This window comes from Miniopterus natalensis, chromosome 4, assembly GCF_054644295.1.
Source record: "Miniopterus natalensis isolate mMinNat1 chromosome 4, mMinNat1.hap1, whole genome shotgun sequence".
NCBI lineage: Eukaryota > Metazoa > Chordata > Mammalia > Chiroptera > Miniopteridae > Miniopterus > Miniopterus natalensis.
Window position 1 is genome coordinate 16,158,078 of NC_142084.1, and position 21,924 is coordinate 16,180,001.

The 21,924-nt window shown below is 44.4% G+C and overlaps 2 protein-coding genes across 2 annotated transcripts; one reads left to right on the plus strand and one right to left on the minus strand.

Moving 5' to 3' along the window:
• Positions 1-205: 205 nt before the first annotated feature.
• Positions 206-7,489, minus strand: HARS2 (histidyl-tRNA synthetase 2, mitochondrial). The gene is made up of 13 exons (XM_016214139.2): positions 7,210-7,489; positions 5,962-6,036; positions 5,584-5,703; positions 5,366-5,461; positions 4,394-4,519; positions 4,181-4,288; positions 3,829-3,927; positions 3,416-3,509; positions 2,921-3,048; positions 2,585-2,827; positions 2,028-2,144; positions 1,656-1,802; positions 206-1,011 (listed from the first exon to the last, which is right to left on the minus strand). The coding sequence occupies exons 1-13, from the start codon at positions 7,315-7,317 to the stop codon at positions 952-954; spliced, it is 1,521 nt and encodes a 506-aa protein (XP_016069625.2). The 5' UTR covers positions 7,318-7,489; the 3' UTR covers positions 206-951.
• Positions 7,490-7,593: 104 nt separating this feature from the next.
• Positions 7,594-21,341, plus strand: HARS1 (histidyl-tRNA synthetase 1). Its single transcript, XM_016214142.2, has 13 exons — positions 7,594-7,739; positions 8,017-8,106; positions 13,113-13,232; positions 16,262-16,357; positions 17,016-17,141; positions 17,798-17,905; positions 18,053-18,151; positions 18,378-18,471; positions 18,679-18,806; positions 18,900-19,142; positions 20,393-20,509; positions 20,707-20,853; positions 21,179-21,341. The coding sequence occupies exons 1-13, from the start codon at positions 7,650-7,652 to the stop codon at positions 21,248-21,250; spliced, it is 1,530 nt and encodes a 509-aa protein (XP_016069628.1). The 5' UTR covers positions 7,594-7,649; the 3' UTR covers positions 21,251-21,341.
• The last annotated feature ends 583 nt before the right edge of the window (positions 21,342-21,924 follow it).

The window sequence follows — 21,924 nt, forward strand, 5'->3', positions numbered from 1 at the left end:
ATTTAGTGACATGAGTGTATCTCCAAGTTGGGGTTAGGGTGGAGGAAACTCTGCAGGGAAAACTATGGCTGCTTCCTTCACTGAATACAGAGCATCACCCCAGGGAGGTTACTCCTCCTTGCTCAAGATTAGAATTCTCCAGTGTATACTCGAGCATTTTCTATGGCCTATGCAAAACAATCCCTTGATAACAAACTACCCAAACTACTACATTAAATATTTTATTTAATATATTATCCAACCACTTCTAGAACAGCAATCTCCATGGCAGGACATGAAATAGAGCAGAGATTCTGGCACAGAAAATGGTCTCCAAAATCTCAAAAGATCAATCTTGGTCAGGTCACCTATTAAGTTCAAAATTCAAGATTATTAAACAGCCTTACCCTGCTATTAACAGTGGGTGGGCTAGAGACATTCCACATCAATATGGGCACTGCTATGCCCTTGAGATAGCATCTCTGTCCTCAAACAAAGCAGATAGCAGCCACTGCCGCGCCTTGTTGTCTCCCCAAAACTTGGACAGGCCAACAGCAGGTTGTGGACAAATTCCCCAGAATTTGATTCAGAAGCCACAGTGGAAGGCTAAGTATCTAACTTCTGATCTCAATAGTTCAGAATCCTCTCAGCCTGAAGTGACTTTCCCAGAGCCTTGCTCATGGCAAGCATTTTAGCACCTCTTGGCAGCATTCAATGGCACATGAAATCTGTCATCAGTCTCTGCAGTTATAGCATGTCTCTTTCACATACCAGCCATCTGCACCCATGCAGAACAGCTGCTCAGAATAGCCCAGGAGTCCTCAGGGCTTTCTACAGTTCTTTACCCAGGAAGGATGGAGGAGACAGAAGCACTTGTCACCCATCCTGGCCAGCAGTTGTGAAGCCCATCAGGAACTCAGTCCTAGATGAAACATTTTCTACAAAGAGCAGCAGATGACAATAAGAAAAGGATCAAGACTCGAACAGTCGCTTCTGAATTTCAGCCACAAGATTTTCCCGTTTAATGGCCACCTGAAACATAAGAGAACCCTCATGTGACCAACTAGAAAGTGATACTAGCTACTTAGCCATTGCTTTTCCAGATTCATTTTATTCTGTATCGCTCCCACTACTTATGCAACCAGTAGGGAGTAGTGTGGGCTACAAGCTGACCTGAAGAATGTACGTCTTCAAGACTAAAGGAATTCAAAGGCCTAATCTGTCTATTTTGTTAATTAGTCTCAAAATACCCATTGAAATTTCATGTCCTTTTTCTGCCCACCCAGCCAGTATCATTGACTACAATGGTTGCCTAGGGTGGGTCTTCATTCATCTTTATCACTATTAATTCTAGAGATATTTCCTCAGCCAGAAACATATTTCTTAAAGAATCTTAAAAAGGTAGAAACGACAGTTCAGCAATGGCTCAGTGGTTGAGTATCGACCTATGATCCAGGAGATCTCGATTAAATTCCCAGTCAGGGCACATGCCCCAGTTGCAGGCTGGAGCCCCAGTGGGGTTGTGCAGGAGGCAGCCAATAAATGACTTTCTCATCGTTGATGTTTCTCTCTCTCTCTCTCCCCCTCTCCCTTACTCTCTCTGAAATCAATAAAAACATAATTTAAATTAAAAAAAGGTAGAAACACTTGGTCCCTTCTATTTTTGCCCCACTCACCTCCTCCCTGCTGGCCACTGAACGGAGCTTGATGACACCTTCCTTCAGTTCTTGCTCACCAATAATGACTGCCAGTGGAATGCCCATGTTCTCACAGTAGTGTAGTTGCGTTAGTAATTTAGGGTTTTTCTTATATAGCAGCTCTGCCTGAAAAAGATAAAGGTAGAGTAGGGGATTTAGAAGTGACTACACCACTCCAGCCCCAGAAGTGAGCATTTCCAAAGAAACAAGTAGCTAGCCCTCCTACCCAAAGAAGACACTCTAGTGAAGAGTTGAAAGATCTTGAGTTCCACCCTAGGCATAAAGTAGAAATGGGCCTGGTGCCTAAACTCCACATATACCTACATTGCACGAATATTAGCTCCACCATACCTTGATCCCAGCATCCCAAAGCTCTGCAATTAGCTTCATCCGTTCTTGGAGAAAATTCTTCTGTGGAGTGGCCACAAACACTTGGGTCTCTGTGGTCCGTATCTTCTCACCAAAAGTCTGATAAAAGAGAAAGAAGTAAAATAAAAACTTCCTTTGCACCAGTTAACTCCAAAAAAACAGGACAAAAAGAATCCTAAGAAACAGTCTAGCCATGAACAGTGTGGCTCAGTGGTTAGAGTGTTAGCCCACGAACTCAAGTGTTGAGGGTTTGATTCCCAGCCAAGGGCACATATCTGCGTTGCAGATTTGATCCCTAATCCTGGTAGGGGTGCATGAGGAAGGCAACCAATTGACATGTGTCTCTCACATCAATGTTTCTCTCTTTCCTCCTTCCCCTCCCTGCCTCCCTTCCACTTTGTCTCAAAAAGCAATGGAAAAAATATCCTTGGGTGAGGATTAAAAAGAAAAAAAAGAAAAGAAAAACAGTCCAACCACACCTCCAGAAACATGAGAGTTTTTAGGCCTCCAGTCCCACTCCATCCCTACCTAGGACCTACCTTCATCCTCTGCTCCATGATGGAGAAGATTCGCTCTACTCCAATGCTTAGCCCCACACACGGCACCTTATGGCCCTTGGCGTTAAACATGCCCACTAGCCCATCGTAGCGCCCACCAGCAGCCACACTGCCCACATTCAGAGGCTCTTCCTTAGCCTGAGTTGGGGTCTGTAGCAGCACTGCCTCATAGATCACTCCTGTATAGTAGTCCAGACCCCGAGCCAGGCTTAAATCAAAGGAGATCTGTGTGAACAAGGCTACAGTCAGTCCCAGACAAGACTCAAGACCCTGAGAAGCCCAGAGCTCAGCAGGAGGTCCATATTCAACTCAGCTTACCTTCTCTGCAATTCCAAATACAGTCAGATATTCAAAGAGCAGCTTCAGGTCCCTCAGGCCCTCTAGGGCCTGCTTGCTCTGAGACAGTCTGGGATCCTGGAACATTTGCTCTACCAAGGACAGCCCACCTGGGAGACATGTGGGGAGAAATAAAGCCTGTGCTATTCACCCAGATGTGTTTCATCCAAATTTAACTTTAGTGTGTTCCAGGTAGTCCTCATTTTCTTAAAAGAAAGAAAAGAAAAAAAGCCCAGCTGGTGTGGCTCAGTGGTCGAGCTTTACCCCATGAACCAAGAAGTCACAGGTTCAATTTCTGGTAAGGGCACATGCCTGGGTTGCAGGTTCAGTCCCTAGTAGGAGGGGTGCAGGAGGCAGCTGATGGATGTTTCTCTCTTTTTGCACAGCTACAGAAAGGAACAGCTTCAGAGGTAGAAGTTGTACACATATTACCCTTATTCTGGTTCTGTCATATAGCTTTAAAACTCTGGTTCTTACCATGACATTGGACATAGTCCCCAATTCGGTCAGCCACTTCAGGAGCCAGGCCTTTCTTTGCCACCATCTCATGTCTCACATCTTTCCAAGATATCTGCACAATTATTCAAACATTAGCCCTACCCTACAATCCTTCTTTCTCTACTCAGAAAAAGATATCTTACTTTCATTCAGTATGTATGTCATGAGTAGCTAAAACTAAACTCAGTAAAGGCACCAAAGTCATAGGCAGCTTAGGAAATCCAGCCACAATCCCCACTGCATAGCAAATCTCAGATCTTGCTTCAGAATATCTCCCTACCTCCCTCACTTCCAGCCACCATCTCCTTATTTTTCCTCTAAGGGTATAGATTTGAAGGCAGGGCAGGGCAGAAACTCTGATGGAGTCTACTGAAGCATGTCTTCTTTCTTACCTTGTCGAGTTTGTCGATGGAGGAGCAGACGGCACGGAACTTGCTTTCAGGAACACCACAGATGGCAAACATCCCATCCAAAATCCGTCGGTCATTGACCTGTGAACTCAATGGAAGTAACCCAGTGCCTTGTCAATGCTCTTTCTCTCAAAACAATGACAGTCCTTACTCTCCTGAGTCATAAAAGAGATAGAAAGGAAATTCTACAGGATGACTGTTTATATATATATAAAATGCAACACGTGTACTAAGAAAGTCCTAGAGCTGCAGGCTTAAAGGCTGAGCCATCTGTTTAAGGACAGCATCAGGCCAAACCCACTCTTCTCCCCTAAGACCTCAGCCCTGACCTCACCTTAATAAGAAAGTCCCCAAGCTGCAATCCATTTAGGATTTCACAGATGATCTTCAAACACTCTGCATCAGGAATCATAGGGTCAAAATCACCAGCAATGTCAAAATCCTATAGCAAAGAAAAAGACAGGAAAAAAGTCTCCACTGAGCAGCCAGTTCTCAGGTTGTGGCCCTCAGAACTGTCAAGCCATGCTGCCTCCTTCAGGTCACTTACACACTGGCAGAACTCCCTGTAGCGGCCTTGGACTATGGTTGGGCTCTCCCGTCGCCACACCTTTCCAACATGGTAGCGTTTCATCTTCTTCAGTTTATTCATGGCCATATAACGTGCAAAAGGGACCTCACATAAATAGGTTAAGGAGGAAGGACACTGCACCCAAAGCTTAGGCCCAGCGTAAAGACATTAGGGAAGACTGGGCCCTTATCAACTGGATCCTGTTGACTAGGCTGAGAACAAGCACCCTGTCTTATTTCCCACTGTCCCCAAGGCTTAGCAGTACTTGGCAGTCAATATATGGGGAGGGCAAAAATAGGTTTACAGTTGTGAGTATGCAAAACAGTTTATTCTTGTATTATTATTTATTAACTATTATATTATTTATTTGTACTATAACTGTAAAACCACTTTTGCCCACCCTTGTATACTGAATAGCGTCAAATGAAGGAATCCCACCTGACAAAACTACAAGTTCAGTAGAAGGTAGGGGAAGCAAGAGATAGAAATCACCCAGGAACTTCAAGTCTGGGCCATTCCCTCCCATTCAGATCAATTCTCTACCATCTCAAAATAGTCAAGCTTTAGAACCTCGATTTGCCTACAACTTCTATGTCAATATTTCTTAAAGTGTAGGTCAAGGACCATCTGCATTTTAATTACCCAGGTGCCTGTTAAGAAATGCAGACTGATGAACCCCACTCCAGCTACAGAAGTAGGAATAGTTGGAGCTGGAGGCCAGAAACCTATGTTTCTATAAGTTTCCCTAAGGGATTCTGATACACATTAAAGTTAAATGACAGTGCTCCAGGCCAGGCTCTGCTGGCAGAATTGCCTTCTGGTTTAAAACTAGAAGTAAACCCTGTTGCCAATAGAACTATAAAGTCCCAGAGTCATTCTTGTCCCTTTTGTCAGACAAACCCCTCTGGGTTTGGAAAGGGATAAATCAGGCTCCAGCACTCAGAAGGATACAGTAAGATCATAGCGCAGAGACAATAGCTCTCCACCCTGATCCTTCAGATCATAGATGAGCCCAGAATCCTCTCCATACTTCTCAGTGAGCATTTCCTGCAGGAGTCAAACAGAAAGTACCACAGTTCAAAGGAGGACTCCAGAATACAGGCTAGAAGCCCTTTGGGAAACTGAAGGCAGGTGAAAAAATGGAGTTCCGGCACTTTTTCTCCACTTACTTTTAGCTCAAATGCTGGGGTATCCAACCCTTTTGCTCCATGACGTTTAAAGCAGCTAACAATTATATTAAGTATTTTCTCCCTCACAACCATCTGCTGGGGACTAAGATCTCTGGTGCCCTAAAAACCAAAAGTAGCCACAGTGAGAACAAGTCCATTTAAGACAAAGAGTTAAACTACATCAATAATCTAAGGTGTGGAGTAGAAATCTCTTTAAGTTTAGATAACTCTTAGTGCCAGTACCACAAGAATAGTGAAAATGTTTTTTTCTTTTAATTAGTCTAAAAGGACTTTCAAAGGGGTCAAGAAAAGACAAGCAGAACAGAGGGCAGCCCTCCAAGGCACTCTAACGGGACAGGGTGGGGCAAATCAAATTACCTTTGGGGTCTTGATAATAAAATTTGATTTCTCTTGATGTGGTTTCTGTTGGGATGTTAACACAGCCTCTGCAATCTGGCAAAAGAAGAAATGTGAGCTCTGGTTCCTCTCAAGACTAGCCAGCCCTATGATGTCATTATTCCTGTGGACCACCAACCTGCAAAGAGCTTTGGCCCTGAACAACAGGAAGCCTGAACACTATTTTATCTACCCCAATCTCAACCTCTTTTCAAAGACCCGTGTTGTAGCTGCAATATATATGTAATAAGCATGAGGTCAGGTCTTTACTATACAAACTTTGTCTGAAAAAGTTTAAGTATCCAAAAACAATGAAGACAAAGATCAACCCACCACTACCACCACCCACCGTCTAGGGGTAGGGATTAGTATATCTTTTCCAGGTCTCAGTTCCTATTCAAAGAGTGAAAATAACTTTTAATAACGTAACATTAGGCTTGGAGGCAGGGGAAAAGTAACCTGAAGACAGAAGAGAGCCTGCCCAAGGACACAGAACATGTCTTAGAATGAACAGGAATAGATTACCCAATTGAACTAAAAAAACAGATTGGTACGATGCTGTGACTCAAAATTAACAGATCCAAGCCCTGTTGCTCATGACAGCACAGAGCATCTGTTATAAAGACAAAAGGGTCTTCCTACCATGAAACAGAATCAGTGATTTTGTTTATTACCAGCAGGCTGTATGCCCTTCCAGAAATATAGAGGATGTGGTAGTTCTATACTTTGGTGGATTCTCTCCTCCAAAGGTAGGCAATTCAAGTCCACAATCCAAAATCAAAAAAATCTCTGAAAACCGAAAATGGTGTGGGTTGTTTGTGTGTTTGAGACTCATTCTGAGGTAAATTCTAATGTGAACTGTCTACTTATGGTCGTTAATTATCTCTGTGGAAATATTCATATATTTTGCTTAAGAATTTTTGTTTTTGACCCCAACACGTTCAAATAAGGATCTGTGCACCTATATTAAAATGGTCCCTTTACGATATCCATAGGTAGATCATCTGAGCATGCAGTTTCTGTTTCCTCAACTGTAAATGGAAATAATAACCCCAAACTCTCAGGAGTACTAAGAGGATTAAATGACAAGGCATCTAAAACGCTAAGCTCAGTATAGTGGGCATTCAGTAAAAAACCAATTGTATTGCTATTGGAGTACAGGCCGCGAGTTCATCCTTCAGACCTGGAGATCCTGCCCCGACAGACAGGAGCTATCTCAGGCTGGCTCACCTGGCTATGAGAACGGACCGCCCCGATGCACACAACACGCGGAGGCCTCAGGATCTGGCCAAGCAGCGCAGCCCAGGCCCTCCCATGCAGGAGTCCGAACTGGGGCATTGTGCAGCAAGAGGCCGGCTTTCCGCGACAGCAGGCAAATGACCTAGGAACGAGGCCGGTCGGACCCCAGGAAGAGTGCACAGCGTGGTGGAGGTAAAGCCCGAGCTCCACGGAAGCAAACGAGCGATTCCAAACCCCGCAAAGTAGGTCCCGTCATATCAGGTATCCTTCTCAGCTTCCGCACTTCCTGTAGAAGCCGGAAGTGGCTGTTGCGCTCTGCGGAGGCTCTCTAGGCATGCGGGCCAGCGTCTCGGTAGCCGGAACTCATCCGAGCTGAGGCTGTGGCGAGGCTCGCGGACCCAGGCGTCGGTCCTCTCCAGTTAGCAGCCAGTATGGCAGAGCGCGCGGCCCTGGAGGAGCTGGTGCGACTTCAGGGAGAGCGTGTACGGGGACTAAAACAGCAGAAGGCCAGCGCTGAGCAGGTGCGACCCAGGCGGCCGGGGAGGGGCCAAACCCTGACAGGGAGGACATAGAGCTGGGGCGGTCTGCACAGAGGACACGGATGTGATGGAGAAGAGATCCGGCTGGTAGGGAGGACGAGTAAGGTGGTGAGGTAGCCGGGGTAGGACTCGAGAGAAGCAGAGCTGGGCCTGGGGACAGAGAGATGTTCCAGATCCTGATGGAGCTATACTGAATGGATGGCTGAGGGGGGAGGGGAGCAGTAGATGTGATAGCCCAGCGCCTACTTTTTCTTCACAGATCGAGGAGGAGGTGGCAAAACTACTGAAACTGAAAGCACAGCTGGGCCCTGATGAAGGGAAACAGAAGTTTGTGCTCAAAACCCCCAAGGTAAATATCATTCCTTTAGGGAGCCTCTGAGAGAGTCCCAAATTTCACTCAAGGACGCATGTGCCTGCTTCTCTGAACCATGTCACTAGATACCTGAAATGCTGCAGAGAAAAAAACAGTTGCTGTGGGCACCAGGCTGAGTTGGACTCTACCTGTGTCATTCTGGGGTGGCAAAGTAATGGCAGAAACTAAGCCTTCTGGGTGCTTAGGGGAGTCTGCCTGCTACTGCTACTCCTTCTTTCATTCAGTAAATACTTATTGAATGTTTACTGTGTGCCTGGCACTGTACAAGTCAATGAGTGTAGCACGATTAACAATATAGCCTGCCTTCATGGAGCTTACATTCTACTGAAGGAAACAGACAAATAATAATACAAATAATCTCACACGTGGGTATGTAATTACAAGTTGTGATTAAATGATCTAAAGAAATAGTAAAGATATCCTGAGCAAAAATAAGGGAAAACTGGGGAGTCTGAGAAAGCCTGACCTAATAGATGAGTGGGAGATATCCAAACGGAAGAGTATGAGAAAATAGGTCCAGGTAGAGTAGGGAAATTCTGAAGCAGGAAAGAACTTTGGTAGTTTCCAAGAACTAGAAAAAAACCTGTATGACTAGACCCAAATAGAGGAGAGTAGAATTGGGTTGGAGATTTCTAGCTCAGACTGAAGGATTTAAGTTCAGATGCTACTTTCTATAACTTATATAAAAAGAACTATTTACCCCTTAATCTGGGTTCCCTTGCACTTTACATATATATATCTCTATTATTGCATTTATTGCTGACTTACTATTTTTAAAATGTTTTTATTTATTTCAGAGAGGAAGGGAGAAGGAGGGAGAGATAGAAACACTAATGATGAGAGAGAGTCATTGATCGGCCTCCTGCACGCCCCCTACTGGGGGATCCAGCCCAAAACCTGGGCATGTGTCCTGGCAGGGAATCTAAGGGTCACCTCCTGGTTCACAGGTAGTGGCTCAACCACTGAACCATGGTGGCCAGGATATTGCTGACTTTTAGTTATTCACATAGTTTATGATGAGAGGCTGTGACCAGGGGCCTGGAACTAAATAGGTCTTCAGTGAATGTGTGTGAAATTGAACTTCAAAGGAGAGGGAAAATGATCTGTCTTCCTTATGTTGAGGTGTCCCCTTTTAAGATTAATTCTTTGGGCTCCTAAATTCATTGAGCTGTTCCTCATTTCAAAGGTTAAGGAGGCAGTGTAAAATCCCAAGGAAGTGATCATCAATAGTTATTCAAACTATTAGGTGAAAAGACAAATGGGGAATTTATAATAGGGCAGGCTGGCCTCACCTAAATCCAATGATTAACCTTAACGTCGCTAAAAGTAGGACAAGACATCCTCCTCATGTGATGCAATAAGAAGTACACAATAGTACCTATGAAGTATTCTTGCTAAGAAAATCTGAACCTGAATCTAATCAGGTCTTCACACCTAACTACCAGTTTGCTGGAAATATGGGAGATGGACAAACATGTTCAATGACACATTGAGTATATTGTTAACTAAATCTAGAATGTGAACAATTCCTTAAGACAAAGGACTCAATTTCCTCAAAAAATAAATGACATTTTTTAAAAGGAAAGGAAACTGTTGTAGATTAAATAGACATGAGCTATATCAACCAAATACAATGCATGGACTTCATTTAGAATCTGACTCAAACAAGACAACCATAAGACGATATTGAGGTAATCGGGGAAAATTAAACATGGATGGGGCATTAGATAACATTAAAGGGTTGGTGTTAGGTATTTTTTGGCTGTATTAAAGGTATTGTAATGTTTGGGGTTTTTTGGGTTTTTTTATTGATTTTTTTTAAAGATGCCAATTTCAGAGAGAGGAAGAGAGAGAAACATCAATGATGAGAGAGTTATTGGTCAGCTGCCTCCTGCACGCCCCCTACTGGAAATCGAGCCTGCAACCCCAGGCATGTGCCCTGACTGGGAATCAAACCACGATCTCCTGCATCATAGGTTGATGCTCAATCGCTGAGCCACGCCAGCCGGGCTTAACTGATTTTTTAGGGAGAGGGAGAAGAGAAAGAGAAATATTAGTCGGCTGCGTCCTGCACTCCCCGTACTGGGGATCCAGCCAGAAGCCCAGGCTTGTGCCCTGCCGGGAATCAACCAGGGACCTATTGGTGCATGGGGCATTGCTCAACCAACTGGGCCACACTGGCCAGGGCAAGTTTTTTTTTTATTCTTTATGTGTTAAAGAATCACGCTGAAATATTTATGGGTGAAATGATAAGATTGATGTCTGGGATTTACTTTAAAATTCCAGAGGAAAAAAAATGTTGAGGCTTGGATAAAATAAAAATGACAGATGTTTATGGTAGATGAAGCTGGGTAATAGATACATGGTGGTCTATTGTACTAGTCTCTGTAATTTAGTTTGAAATTTCCCATAATATGATGTTAAAAGAAAATGAGATGATAGTGGAGAGTTGATATCCAGTTTAGTTTGTTGAAACACATTTCTTGACATGTAATTTATATTAATAACAGAAAACTCAGTATCACGGGGACAGTACTCTTTCAAGTGCTCTTCATGGTCAAAATTATTTGCATAATGTTATTTGCCATATTTTACTTCATTTGCAACAAAGATGCAAAAGCACCAGTAAATGGAGCTGCTGGTGCTGTCTTAGCACAAATCACTGGCAACAAATTGTACTAATAGCCATATGTTCTTTACTTTAATGCACTCACAGTAAAAAAAAAAAAATCAAATCCGTTTCACTTAACGTCCTTGATAAAACAGTAAACATTATTAACTTTATTTAATCTCAATCCTTGAGTACACTTTTTAAATACTCTGTGATGAAATAGGAAGTCCATACAAAGTACTTCCACTGCACTCCAAAACAGGGAAATACTGGTTCCATTGGGTGAGTTGTAAGCTGAACTAGCTACTTTCTTTAGCCGACACCTTTTTTATTTGAAGGAAGAACTGAAAGATAAACTATTACTTTAAAGATTAGGGGTATTTGGAAGACATTTGCACAAAAATGAACAAAGTGAGCCTTGTCACTTCTAGGAAAACATTTCATAATATTTGTTGCAAGTGATAAAATTCAAGCAATCAAGTGAAATAATTTTAGAAAACTTCTATCTTCCACTTCGAGCTTGACAGCTTCCCAATACTTACAGACTTTCCTGGTAAGATCTATGGTGATATTAACAAATCTGGTTTTCTGATATTATATAATGAAGTGAGTGAAGATCTGTGTAACTGTTATCAATGAACCAATATTTTCCAATAACCAGTGTATGATGTTATAAAATCATGCATGGATAAAAGATCCATTCAAAGTACAAGATAGAGTAGTAGATACTTTTTTAATTGTGGTAAAATATACATAACATAAAATTTGCCATTTTAACCATTTTTAGGTATACAGTTCATGGCAGTAAGCACATTCGCATTGTTGTACAATCATCACCAGTATTTATCCCCAGAGCTTTTTTATTTCTTAATCCTCATCCAAGGATATGTTTTTTTATTGGTTCTAGAGAAAGAGGAAGGGAGAGGGAGAGAGAGAGAAACATCGATGTGAGAGAGAAACATTGATCAGTTACCTCCTGTATGCACCCCAACTAGCAATTGAACCTGAAACGTAGGTACATGCCCTGACCAAGAATCGAACCACAGCCCTTTGGTGCATGGGACCACGCTCTAACCAACTGAGCCACACTGGCCAGGGCCCCAGGATTTTTTCGTCATACCAACCAGATTCTGTGCCTATTAATCTGTAACTCCCCGTTCCTTCCTCCCTCCAGCCCCTGGTGACTACTGTCCTACTTTCTGTCTCTGTAAATTTTGGGTACCTCATGTAAGTAATGGATTTTAACATAATTGTATGAAAAGTTCATTGATGTAGTTTTGATTCCACATTGCAACCCATCTTTAAGAAACTACCACCTGTTCGGGTGTACTTTGAGAAGAATATCTATAGTTAGCTGAAAAGTTTATTAAAGTATTCATTCCTCTTTTTACTATTACACATCTGTGTAAGACTAGATTTTCCTTATATAGTCGACCAGAACGATATTTCACAACAGCATTGAATGCAAAGAGCATATATGAGAATCCAGCTGTCTTCTATTAAGCCACACATTAAAGATTTGCAAAAATGTAAGTTAATGCCAGTCTTCTCACCAGTTTGTTTTTTTGTTTTGGAAAGTAGTTACATTTTCCTAAAATATTATTTATGTTACCATGTAGTGGATTTACTGTTAGAGGAATTAATGAATATTTTTTACATATTTGCAGTTTTAATTTCTAATACAATAAATATTGATCGGCATAATCCACTTTGGGGTCCTTAATAAATAGTACAAATGTAAAGAGATCCCGAGACCAAAGACTTAGGAGTAAAATCCCAACCTAAAAGCTATTATCTGGAAGAATAGAGCTCTAGTGCTGATTCCCATGAGCCTGCTAAGTGGCCTTAAGTAATGATTTAACTTCTCAACATCCTCTGATTCACCTATAAAATGTATCTGCCCAGCCCAAGTCGTAGGGCTATTAGAAAAAATGAGAGAACAAATAGTATTCATTAGGATTTTTTTTTAAGTTAGATTGGGAAAGGATGTTACTTGTAATTTGGAGTTAAACTAGTTAAACCCGTTTGAGTTGGCTATGTGCCTGTCATCTGGTAGGTGTTTCCTATTAGGCAGAGAGATGTGTTACTTTAGAAAAAGAGTTTTAGGAAAATTTCTCAGAGAATAGAGTTGTAAAAATTCTAGAGAACAGAACCAGTCTTAAAAGGGAAGGGAACTTAGAAGGATGATAGCAAACGAATGTGGTGATTAATACGGAATGTGCTTGTTTTACACCTTGGTGGCCTGTAGGGAAATCGAAGTTTGGGGCAAGATCTGTATTCATCATTGCTGAGGTCATGCTTTTATATTTATAGACCTTAATTCTTTTTTTCAAAAATTCCACCCCGGTTCTTCGGCTGATTTGACTCCAAGGGCACAAGAGACTACAATCCTCGGCAGATGGCAGTTCGGGAGAAGGTGTTTGACATAATCATCAGCTGCTTCAAGCGCCATGGTGCAGAAGTTATTGATACACCTGTGTTTGAACTGAAGGTGAGGGATGGGTGAAGAATTGCATGGTGGAAGAGTGGATATGTGAGCAAGAGGGTGACAAGAGAGTGAGGGCCCAAAGGTTTCTCTCCTGTTTGGGACAAAGACCAGTATTTTCTCCAATGAGAAAGGTGATGGGACTGGGTTAGAGGGCAAGGTCCTGGCTTTTCATTTACCTTGCTTATGACCAGCGGCTTTCAAAAGAGAGTCCTTCTTAGGAGTAGAAGTTGTTTCTGCTTCCATATATTGAATTCCATGGCAACTATATTGAGATGTTTTCTAGACACATGCAAACCATATATATAAAGTATAAATACGCAGCCAGTCTCCTATTAAATGGACCCTGAGATTGTTTCCAGTTCTTTAATAAAAGACCAGATGCATCACTCCCTGCTTAAACCCCAGAGACTCCCATTACATTTATAAAAAAAATCCAAACTCTACTCAGGCTTACAAGGCTCTACATGATCTGGCCACCGCCTACCTGTCCCACCTCATCTCATGCTATTCTTCCCCTTGCCCACTATGCGCCTTTAGTCTTCTTTCTATTCATGGCACATACCAAATATGTTTCTGTCTCAGGGCCTTTGTTCTTACTCTCCCCCTTTTGTACCTGAACTCTCTCTTCCCCTAACTCTTTGCATGATTTTAATTTCATATTAAATTAGAGATTGCAAGCCCTGGTCGGGCAGATCATTTGGTTAGAGCATCATTCTGATACACCAAGGTTGTGGGTTCAATCCCCAGTCTGGGCCCATAAAAGAATCAACCAGTGGCCCTACCTGGTTTAACTCAGTGGTTAGAGCATCGGCCCTCGGACTGAACGGTCCCGGGTTCGATTCCGGCCAAGGGCACGTACCTGAGTTACAGGCTCAGTCCTCAACTCAGCCCCCGTTGGCACACAAGCAGGAGGCAACCAATGGATGTGTGTCTCTTACATCAGTGTTTCTATCTCTCTTTCCCCTTTCCACTCTCCCTGAAAAGCAATGTAAAATATAGCCTTGGGTGAGAATTTAAAAAAAAAGAATCAACCAATGAATGCATAAATAAGTGGAACAACAAATCTTTCTCTCTCCCTCTTTCCCTCTCTTCCTCCCTTTCTCTCTCTCTCAAATCAGTTTTTTTAAAAAATACATGATATATCGGTGTTTTAAAGAAATTAGAGATTGCAGATTTTTATTTTCAGATCACAGCTAAAATGCCATTCCTCAAATAATTCTCTCCAACTGCCCTGTCTAAAGTAGCCCTGATCTCTCCTATCAAACTTTTGATTTCCTTTAGAGCAGCTTTCACTCTCTGAAATTACCTGTTAATGTTTTCTTGCATTAACATATTACCTGTCTCTTCTCACTAGTGTAGGTGATCCATGAGGACATGGACTGCCTTTGTCTGATTCACTGACATATATTCAGTGCTTAGAATAGACATTAGTGGTGGGCATTTATCTGCAGGCTAAATTCATAGAAATGGAATTGCTGGGTCAAAAGATTGTACTCATTTATATTTTTACCAACTGTATTAGTTTTCTAGGGCTGCCATGACAAAGTACCATACATTGGGTGGGTTAAAAAACATAAATTTATTGTCTAGGAGCTAGAAGTATAAGATAAAGTGTCAGCAGTGTTGTTTCCTTCTGAAGGTTAGAGCATCATTCTGATACACCAAGGTTGTGGGTTCGATCCCCAGTCTGGGCCCATAAAAGGGATCTGAGAGAAGGATCTGTTCCAGGCCTCTCCATGGCTTGTAGATGTGTCTTCACATCACCTTCCCTCCGTCTGTGTCCACATTTCCTCTTTTCTTTTCAATCCTCACCTGAGGATATTTTTTCCATTGCTTTTCAGAGAGAGTGGAAGGGGGGAGAGGAGAGAGAGAGACTCATCGATGAGAGAGAGAGGCACCGATTGGTTGCCTCCTGCACTCTGGGATCAAGCCTGCAACCGAGGTACGTGCTCTTGGTTGGAATCAAACCCGGGACTCTTCAGTCCGAAGGCTGACACTCTAACCGCTGAGCCAAACCAGCCAGAGCTCACATTTCCTCTTCTTTCTTTTTTTTAACAGATTTTTCAATTTTACTTTATATTTTTATTGATTTCAAAGAGAGGAAGGGAGTTGGGGGAGAGAGAGAGAGAAACATCAAGGATGAGAGAGTCATTGATCGGCTGCCTCCTGCACGCCCCCGACTGGGGGTTGAGCCCGCAACCAGGGCACGTGCGCTGACCAGGAATGGAACCTCGATCTCCTGGATCGTAGGTCGTTGCTCAACTGTTGAGCCACACCCTTCCAGGCACATTTCCTCTTTTTATATGGACACCTATTATATTGGATTAGAGCCCACGCTAATGACTTCATTTTAACTTAATACCTCTTTAAAGACCGGTCTCCAAATACATTCATACTCTGAGGTTACTAGGGATTAGGGCTTTAAGATATGAATTTTGTGGAGGACTAACTTGGCCTGTAACACCAACCAATGTATGAGTTTCTGCTTCTACACATTGGGGCTTTTCAGGCTTTTTAAACTTTCCCAACTAGTAGGTGAAATAAGTTACCATCTTGTTGAACACATCACAGTAAGGACTGCTTTTGACATTGTTCAAATTTCATTTGTTATAAAAACATTTATGTTTATTGATCTAATCCACTCCTAGGAGTTGTCCCTCAGAAAAGATATTCAAAAGAAAAATATATGTTCCCAAATATATTTATTGAAATGTTATAGAACATATTAAAAAATTGGAATAACTTAATCGTATAACTGTAATCCTAGGAAGGAAGGAGATACAGAGCTGCTTCTCACTGGAATATTATGCAGTGAAATATTATTTAAAAATAATATTTCAACTCTGTCACAAAATTAAAATAGCGATAAGCAGAAAACAAAATTGGTGTTTCCTTTTGATTATAACTAAATTTAATACATAAGCATTGGAATAGAAAGCAGAGAAAATATAGACAAGTAGATTTTTGTTTTCAAAACTTCCTTTTAAATTGTTGTATTTATCATTGTGACCACGTTTCTTTGTTTTCTTCAGGAAACACTAACTGGAAAGTATGGGGAAGACTCTAAGCTTATTTATGACCTGAAGGACCAGGGTGGGGAGCTGCTGTCTCTTCGCTATGACCTCACTGTATCTTTCTAAACGTGGGCTCTTGACGATTTGGATTGATTGGCCTTCACTGGGCTGGGGCTATTTCTAGCTCAGGTTTGGGGATAGCCACATATGAGTGGGATCAAACCTGATGCCTTTGGCAATCAGGGAATTATTTCTCTAAACCAGGAGTGGGACTTCAGTTAAACAGAGCATAGTCTTAAAAGTTTTCTGAAATCTGAGTGAGACCTCAGCTTTATGTCAGGGCCCAGTTCCCACTCTACCAGCAATGCCCTGGTTCCAGAATACCTCTCCTTCCCCACCCAGTGCACAAGGTTCTCAACTGACCAACAGCGTTTCCTTTATCTCCAAGCTATGCCAGAAGATATCTGCCCACAGATCCCACACATGGGGCCCTTTTTCCGCTCCCTGGCCAATGTGCCCAGCCCCCTGCTGTGCTCAGCATAGCCCAGGGTGGAGACACTACCAAAGTGAAAGGAGCCTTAATCTTTTTTGAGACTTCAGCTGCCTGTGATAACAAAGTTGATTTTTTTTTTTCTGATGTTAAAAAATGCTATTAATCTTATGGGTGTTGGTTTAACCTGTGCAGGGAGGGGCTAGACCCTAGTTTCTGCTGGTGATAATCACCTTCCAGACTGTGCCAGAAAGGGCTTTCCCCTTAACTGTTTGTCATCAGGTTCCTTTTGCTCGGTATGTGGCAATGAATAAACTGACCAACATCAAGCGCTACCACATAGCAAAAGTGTATCGGCGGGATAACCCAGCCATGACCCGCGGCCGATACCGCGAATTCTACCAGTGTGTGAGTATGTGGGTAACTTGGCTCTCCCTCAAGCCGGTAGAATCTACGGAGTGCTCATGCTGTCCTGAGTAAACTGAGTGCCCCAGAGAATGCTAACCCTTAGGTTTCTTTGATATTTTCATATAGATTCCACAAAGGCTCCGTGGGAAGGGGAGATGATTCTCCCCATTTTACATATCAGTAAACTGGATTCTCAGGATGAAGAGATCATAGGGATAGGAAAGGCAAAGTCAGCACTAGAAGTCTTGGTCCAGTGCTCTTTATATTAAACCACAGTGATAGGATGACAGTAAAGGATGAGGAAATTGGATTTGAGATATCCAGTCATCCAGACTGGTGGGCAGAGCTTCTGAACAAACAGAAAATGACCAAGGACTAAGGCTGTATATTTGCCTCCCCCCCCCCCCCCCATGTGGAAGGAGGAAATAGGGAAAGTAGATGAGTGAGAAGATGAAGGAATAGCCCAGTAGAGGGAAAGGAAAGCAGAACTAGAAAGAGACCCAAGAATGCTGGGGTTTTCCTCTGGGCACTTGGTCACAGAATGAAGAACGGGGTCTGTGCCTAAGTACAAACTGGCCTTCAGAGAGAGAGCAGAGCTCCCAGGAATCCCCCCTTAAGAAACCCCCAAGGACCTCTACCTACCTCTCCCCCTGCAGGATTTTGACATTGCTGGGCAGTTTGACCCCATGATCCCTGATGCAGAGTGCCTGAAAATCATGTGTGAGATCCTGAATTCACTTCAAATTGGCGACTTCCTGGTCAAGGTCAGTGCTGAACAAGGCTAGGAGGGCAGAGTTGGGCCTGTCCTCTCACAGAAGGGCTTTTGCAGAGGGACCAGTAGCCTAAGTGGCCAAGGCTATTGAGGGTCATGTAAAGAGATTCTCTCCTCCCTATGCCTTGGGTCCGTGCAGGTGAATGATCGGCGCATTCTCGATGGGATGTTTGCAGTCTGTGGGGTTCCTGATAGCAAGTTCCGCACCATCTGCTCATCAGTGGACAAGTTAGACAAGGTAATAACCCAAACACCAGACTCTTATTCCCAGATCCCTCCCTGCCTTGAGAAATGGAAAACAGGAGTGGAGGGGGCCTGCCTCTGTGGCCACCAGGGAAAAATTAGCCTCAGGATGTGGGTTGAAGGGCGGCTTCTGCTCCAAGACTGCACCCAGAGGAGGGCCCATACTTGTTCTGTGGTGGGGAAGGTGCCCAGAGGTCCCTGACTGGTATCTGTCTGCCCAGATGTCCTGGAAAGAGGTAAAGAACGAGATGGTGGGAGAGAAAGGCCTCGCACCTGAGGTGGCCGAGCGCATTGGGGCCTACGTCCAGCAGCATGGTGAGGAATGAGCCCTGCCTCCCCAGCAGCCACCCTACTACCCTAAAGCGTAAAGTTGAAACTCTTCTTGCCATGTGCATATATGTGTAGGAGAGAGACAGAGAAGTGGGCGGGGGCAGGGGGCACACATGTGCAATCCAGGCAAAAAGATATAGAATCCCCACCTTTTTCTGCCTGTCATTCTGGCTCACAAATCTGTCTCTCCAGGTGGGGTATCCCTGGTGGAACAGCTGCTCCAGGATCCTAAACTGTCCCAAAACAAGCAGGCCTTGGAGGGCCTGGGCGACCTGAAGCTGCTGTTTGAGTATTTGACCCTGTTTGGCATTGCTGACAAGGTGAGGCAGGTTGGGGATGGGAGCCCCAGCTGAGTTCTGGGGCTTCGGGTCCTTGGTCCTCATCTGGTACTGACCATGTTCCTGTCCCCACAGATCTCCTTTGACCTGAGCCTGGCTCGGGGCCTGGACTACTATACTGGAGTGATCTATGAGGCAGTGCTGCTACAGACCCCAGCCCAGGCAGGGGAAGAGCCCCTGGGTGTGGGCAGTGTGGCTGCTGGAGGACGCTATGATGGGCTGGTGGGCATGTTTGATGCCAAAGGGCGCAAGGTGCCATGTGTGGGGCTCAGCATTGGAGTGGAGCGGATCTTCTCCATCGTGGAACAGAGGCTGGAGGTGAGTACAAGATAGCCTGGCAGGTGGTGGCACCCGAGCCATCCTTGATTCCCAAGGGGCCCACTTTGGGCAAGGAATGTCTTTGCAGAGAAATGGAGAAAAGATGGGCACTGCTTCATAGACTCCCACCCCATTAAAGGCCAGCTTTATGGATCTTTGATCATTCCTTTTGTCACAAAATACCTTGTTCTGGATCTCTACTTCCCTCAGAGCTGTGAGGAATCGAGGCTGTATATCCAACAACCCAGTTCCTCCTCACAATACAGAATACTTAATATTTTACTATCGTGTGCCAGGCACTGAGTTTAGTGCTTTTAGTGCATTATCTAAGAAAATTCTTACAACAGCCCTCTGAGAGTAGCTACTTTTACTATTTACATTTTTCAGATGAGAGAACTGAAGATTATAGATTAAATATTTTATCCAAAGTCATGAATCTTTTAAGTGGCTGAGTCCATTTGAATCCCGGCAGTCTTAACTGCGAAGTCTTGTTCCTGACCATGCTGTGATAGTCTCTGAGGGGGAAGCATGTGCCTAAGGCCCTGAGATCCCTCAGATGGCTGTCCTGACTCTTGCACCCAGAGTAACCCCAGGGAAACCCCTCATGGCTTCAAGTGCTCTCTTGCTGCTGCTGCTCTTGCCTGGCTGGTTGCATTTCATCCCCTGGAAAGTGCTTTGGCAGTAACCTTCCCACTGCTTCATCCTTTTCTCTAGACTAGAAACCACCATGTTTCTCAATTGGCATCTTACGTTGTAAAAACTGTGAAAACAGTTTTCCAAAAGACAAGGGGCAGCAGCAGCATCCTCCCTCCCCCCATCCACACACACCCTGGGTTGTACCCTATGGGCTATACCCTCTTGACTGGGTGGATAGTAAGTGGGAACTAGACATGCCAGGGGTGATTGGGGTGCCTGATGGGCTCACAGTATCACTTCTGTGTTACTGTTCTTGTGGGCCTTTAAGGTAGATGGAGATAAGCTAGAAGTTACTGTAAATAACCTATCTTTGCCTTAGCCCTAGGTAATTTATCCTGGAACGTCATATGTACAAGCCAGTCAGTTTATTTCTTATATCATCTAAGAGCTACCGTATGCCCAGTTCCTAGATGAGAAGACTGGGTCCCTGCCCTAATAGAGCTGGCTGAGTTGGGTCTGGTATTAGAATCCTGACACGGGCTTGCTCTCTTTGCTCCTTGAAGGTGTTATAAAGGGTAGCCCAGCTCTCTGACTCTTATTTGCACCTTTCCCAGGCATTGGAGGAGAAGGTACGGACCACAGAGACACAGGTGCTTGTGGCATCCGCACAGAAGAAGCTGCTGGAAGAGAGACTGAAGCTCATCTCAGAGCTGTGGGATGCCGGGATCAAGGTACAGGAGGCAAGCCCCTGGGTGGCAGCAAGCAGGAATGCTGGGCACAGACTAAATAAAAGCTCACCCATAGTCACCCTGCTATTCTGTGATTTCTTGGGGTGGAACTAAGAGGAAGGTAACAGCTTGGGCCCCCAGGAGGTTATCCCTGAGGACAGCAGGAGTCCACCTTCATCTTCTGCCTGGATCCCCTGCAGGCCGAGCTGCTTTATAAGAAAAACCCAAAGTTACTGAACCAGCTGCAGTACTGTGAGGAGGCAGGCATCCCACTGGTGGCCATCATCGGTGAGCAGGAGCTCAAGGACGGGGTCATCAAGCTCCGTTCAGTGGCCAGCAGAGAAGAGGTAAGTAGGTGGGCAGGAAGGCTGAGGGGCAGGGAATGAATGCCATTTCAGCAGGCCAATGCCTATTCAAGACCTGAGCGAAGGCCTGGCATTCTTATTAGTAACCACTTGTAAAGGACATAAGGGCTTTTAACCTGTTACTAGGGTCCTGGTAGGGTAAGATCTCCATCCCCACGAATACCCTGTGTCTCTGGCTCCCCCAAGAAGCACTATTGGGTTCCTGCTCTCCGCTGAGCCAAGCCTGATGACCAGAGGAAGGAGTGGGCACTCAGGGAGCAGTGGAGTGGAAGATACTTATACCACTTTCTTCCCCCATCCTGGCCAGGTTGATATCCGAAGAGAAGACCTTGTGAAGGAGATCAAAAGGCGAACAAGCCAGCCCCTTTGCATCCGCTGAATTGAGCAGACTGTCCGAAGAAAGTGGATGGGCACTATTTAAGGCTAAGACAAAACTCTGCATGTGTACTTCAACAGCTTTGTACACTTCCAGCGGGGGAACCTGAAGAGTAGTCAAAAAAGACTTTTTATTCTTATTATGACTATTCACAAGCAAAAATGGCCATGTACTGCTCCATTTTCCATAGGAGGCCCTGGGGGCTCAGTCCAGTCTGGCTCCTGGGAAACAAGGACCGGGCCTGAGATAGCCTCCTCTGCAGGGCACTACACCAGGTGAAGGGACTGCTCCCCACAACCAGTCGCCAAAGATGCAATAAAATATCTCAACCACTGGAGCCTGTGTCGCTATTGCCTAGCCCTGCCTTCCCTGTCAGACAGAGCCTGATGGCTTTAGTGGTGGAAAATGGGGAGAAAGACACAGCAGGCCCTTGCCGCGAGGTGAAGGGTGCCCCCTGCTTCCCTCCTTGCCGGTTTGCCCCCCGTCTCTTAGGAGCTGAGGTTGCCTGCAAACTCTACCGCTAGGGTTTCTAGCTTTCACCTGAGGGTCGCGGCGCACGTGCGGCCGATGCCCCCACCCCCCTATGGGAGGCGGGGTCGTGCTCAGAGCCAATGAGAGTTTGGTGGGTGGAGGGGTAGGGAAGCTTCCAGAGGCAGATAGGGAGGAGGTTATAAAAG